This window comes from Patiria miniata, unplaced genomic scaffold (assembly GCF_015706575.1).
Source record: "Patiria miniata isolate m_02_andy unplaced genomic scaffold, ASM1570657v1 HiC_scaffold_10, whole genome shotgun sequence".
NCBI lineage: Eukaryota > Metazoa > Echinodermata > Asteroidea > Valvatida > Asterinidae > Patiria > Patiria miniata.
In genome coordinates this window covers 16,550,399-16,553,326 of record NW_024037048.1, presented here as the reverse complement: position 1 = coordinate 16,553,326, position 2,928 = coordinate 16,550,399, and the positions used below count along the sequence as shown (strand labels likewise).

The 2,928-nt window shown below is 40.3% G+C and overlaps 1 protein-coding gene across 1 annotated transcript; it reads right to left on the bottom strand.

Moving 5' to 3' along the window:
• Positions 1-292: 292 nt before the first annotated feature.
• On the bottom strand, positions 293-1,216 carry LOC119733966 (complement C1q subcomponent subunit C-like; the record flags this gene model as incomplete). Its single annotated transcript, XM_038207344.1, has 1 exon — positions 293-1,216. A coding segment is annotated over one exon (762 nt), but the record flags the coding sequence as incomplete, so codon positions are not given.
• Positions 1,217-2,928: the final 1,712 nt, after the last annotated feature.

Below are 2,928 nucleotides of genomic sequence, written 5' to 3'. Positions count from 1 at the left end.
CACCATAAACACAATTTTTTTTTAGTTGTTAACATTTCTGGATACATGGTGGCACTGCTTTATTGCAAACCTTTTGTTTCTCAAAAAAATGATGACCCAGCCTGCTTTGAAAAAATATTCTATCAAAATACTTCTCGATAGGCCTACAATGGGTACCCAAAAAAATCGTCAAAAAACTTAACGCATACTTTTCACTATATCTCAGTACTCATGCATAAAGCTAAATATTTTGTTTTGCAAAAAGTCAACAACAAAAAATGCAAATCCATTGTTGTATACAGATCGGCGCATGCGCAATGTAAAACCAATAATAATAATATCTTAATTTTTGTGACATTGTCATTGAACATTATTTGTTTTAATTCATAAGTTAATGTTTCGGCAACAATAAAAAGCGATTAAAAAAATCAGCAACACAATGCTCGTGTATCTTTGTATGTTGTGATTGTTGTGTTTATTCGGGGTAAAGGAGGAAGCCACTGAATGAGGTCCAGGAACCACCAACCGCCCTACCGTGCATTGTGAGATACATCGTATCTCCACGCTGCAGAACCACCACCGCGCTCCCAGACACCTGCTCATTGTGACTTGAATCACTGCTACGGCCAGAGACAACCGCGTCGCCGTTCTTCCGGAGATAAACGTACAGGGCGCTGCTGGGAGAATATTTGCACACAGAAAACATGAACACGTAGGTGCCCGGCACACCACACGTGAACGTGCCGGTCTCGAGATCGAAGCTGGTACCCGGCAGAAGCGTCTCGGTCGCCTGGAAGGGCAAACGGGTGTCGTGACTCGTAGAGGTATCCGAGCTGCTCGTCCTCACCACGGTGAATGCTACCCGCTGGTTGGAGTCGTCTGGTGCCTCCCCTGGCTCACCCTTTTGACCTTTGACACCAGTTTCCCCCGTTGGCCCTACAACACCTGGGACTCCTCTTGGACCAATTTTTCCGGGCTGGCCTATGCCTTCGTCCCCTTGAGGCCCAGCTGCTCCACGCTCACCCATAGGTCCAATCGATCCAATATCACCCTTTTGACCTGGCTCGCCCTTTGACCCTGGCTGACCTAGGGACCCAGGCAAACCTGGTATTCCGGGAATTGCAGCCGACCCCTGGCAGCACATCGGACACGCCTGAGACGCAGGACCATCACCGTCCGAGGGAACCGGCCCAGTAACGGAAGCTCGGAGGTTGACGGAGTTACCCAGAAGGAGGGCGATTGAAAGAACGGTTGCCACGCAGATCTTCATTCTGTACGTAAACAAAGCATGAAACTAAACCAAATCAGGTGAGATTTTTTTTTCGATAAAATAGTTTTTAAAAAAGGGAAGAGTAGTGAAAAATATTGAGGTTTGATAACAAGAGAACTAGTCTAAAATTCATGACAATCCGCCGTCAGATTTGAAGGGAAGAAACCCCAAAAACATGAGATTGGAGGAATCATTGTTCGAAGAATGTTTTCTTTGTTATATAACAGTGGCGTATGAGGGCTAACATTTATGAGAAGCCTAGTTTATAAAACCGGTTGTCATGGCAACCCATCGAATCGATTTTGTTTTTATTTCGCCTGCCAATAAAATTTAAGAAAGGTCACCAAAATGCATTCCGATAGGGCGAAGCGTTGCGGAGCTGTAGTATTTTTTTTGGAGGGGGGGGGGGGGGAGGCGGAGCACATCTTGCCCCTTCCCAGGTCCTGATAGAATCATTAATTAAACCTCACCACACCCACCTCGATGGTTCGTTCTTGAAGATCAGGTCCAAGAAGAGATCACAATGAATTCAGTGTAGGCTGAAAAAAACATACAAACGAATACTGGTTAAGTTTACACTTTAGTCAGGAATACTATTTTATTATCAATTAAGATAAATTAGTGAGATTTTTTTCTCATTTGGATACATTGCCACCCGCCAAACAGGAAAAATTTCTCACCAAGTTATTACGGTCAAGTAATTAAAATAATAGGTTTTCTCGGCCGAATTCGTCAAGAAAAACAACCTGTTTTAATGTCGCATTGTTCAATTTCTCTCGAATTGACTGATTCTTGAAATAAGCTTTCAATTTGTTTAAACGTTATTATTGAAACGATTTTTTTTTTTTCAAATTAATATTTGTGAAGGCATGTATCTTTTTTTGAGACACTAGTAACTCGGTCAAAAGTCTGTTGGCATTCTAAGCTTTTGTTGCACTTGTCCAGGCAAATATACTTTTAACTCCAGTTCACTATGAATTTTAAAGCAGAAATGAACTTTTTCATTCACTATGAAATATTATAGGGTTTCCCGCCCAATTTCATACTTTGCTAATAATAATAATAAAACATTTTAAATCAAAATCGCATAAAACATGCAGACCTTTTCACACCGGTTGAATTTAGCGAAAGCTCAACATGTTTCAGGGTATTCTTCATTCACGCGTGAAAAGTAAGCAGCAAATTACGTGACTTGTGCATTGAATTTCTTGTGCTTTGAATTTCAGTCCCGCTCGGGAATTCACTTTGATGCATACGTTTACAAAAGAAACACAGTTCAATGATATTTGGAAGTTGCATAAGCAAGATATTGTGTCATAGTGATACAACAGAGTATAAAATGACATGGCTTTTGAAAAGTTTGGATTAAGGAATGTACAGCTATTTCAAAGATTGGAATGCCTGGGAAGGGAATATGAAAAAGCAGAACAGAACTGTATCAATGTAAAGTGTCAAAGTGATAGAAGGAAATACAGTTAGAACACTCGCCGATATAATACTATGTCAAAATACAGATTTTTATGTAAGAACAATTAAGTGATTAGTTTGTTAATTGTTGTAATCACTCTTTGGAAGTAAAAAAAAAATGAAAAATCATATAAATTTGGTTTTTTTATGGCCAATACGATTGGCGAATTGCGAATTGCAAATTAAATGACTCCTTATTCCATTGCACATTC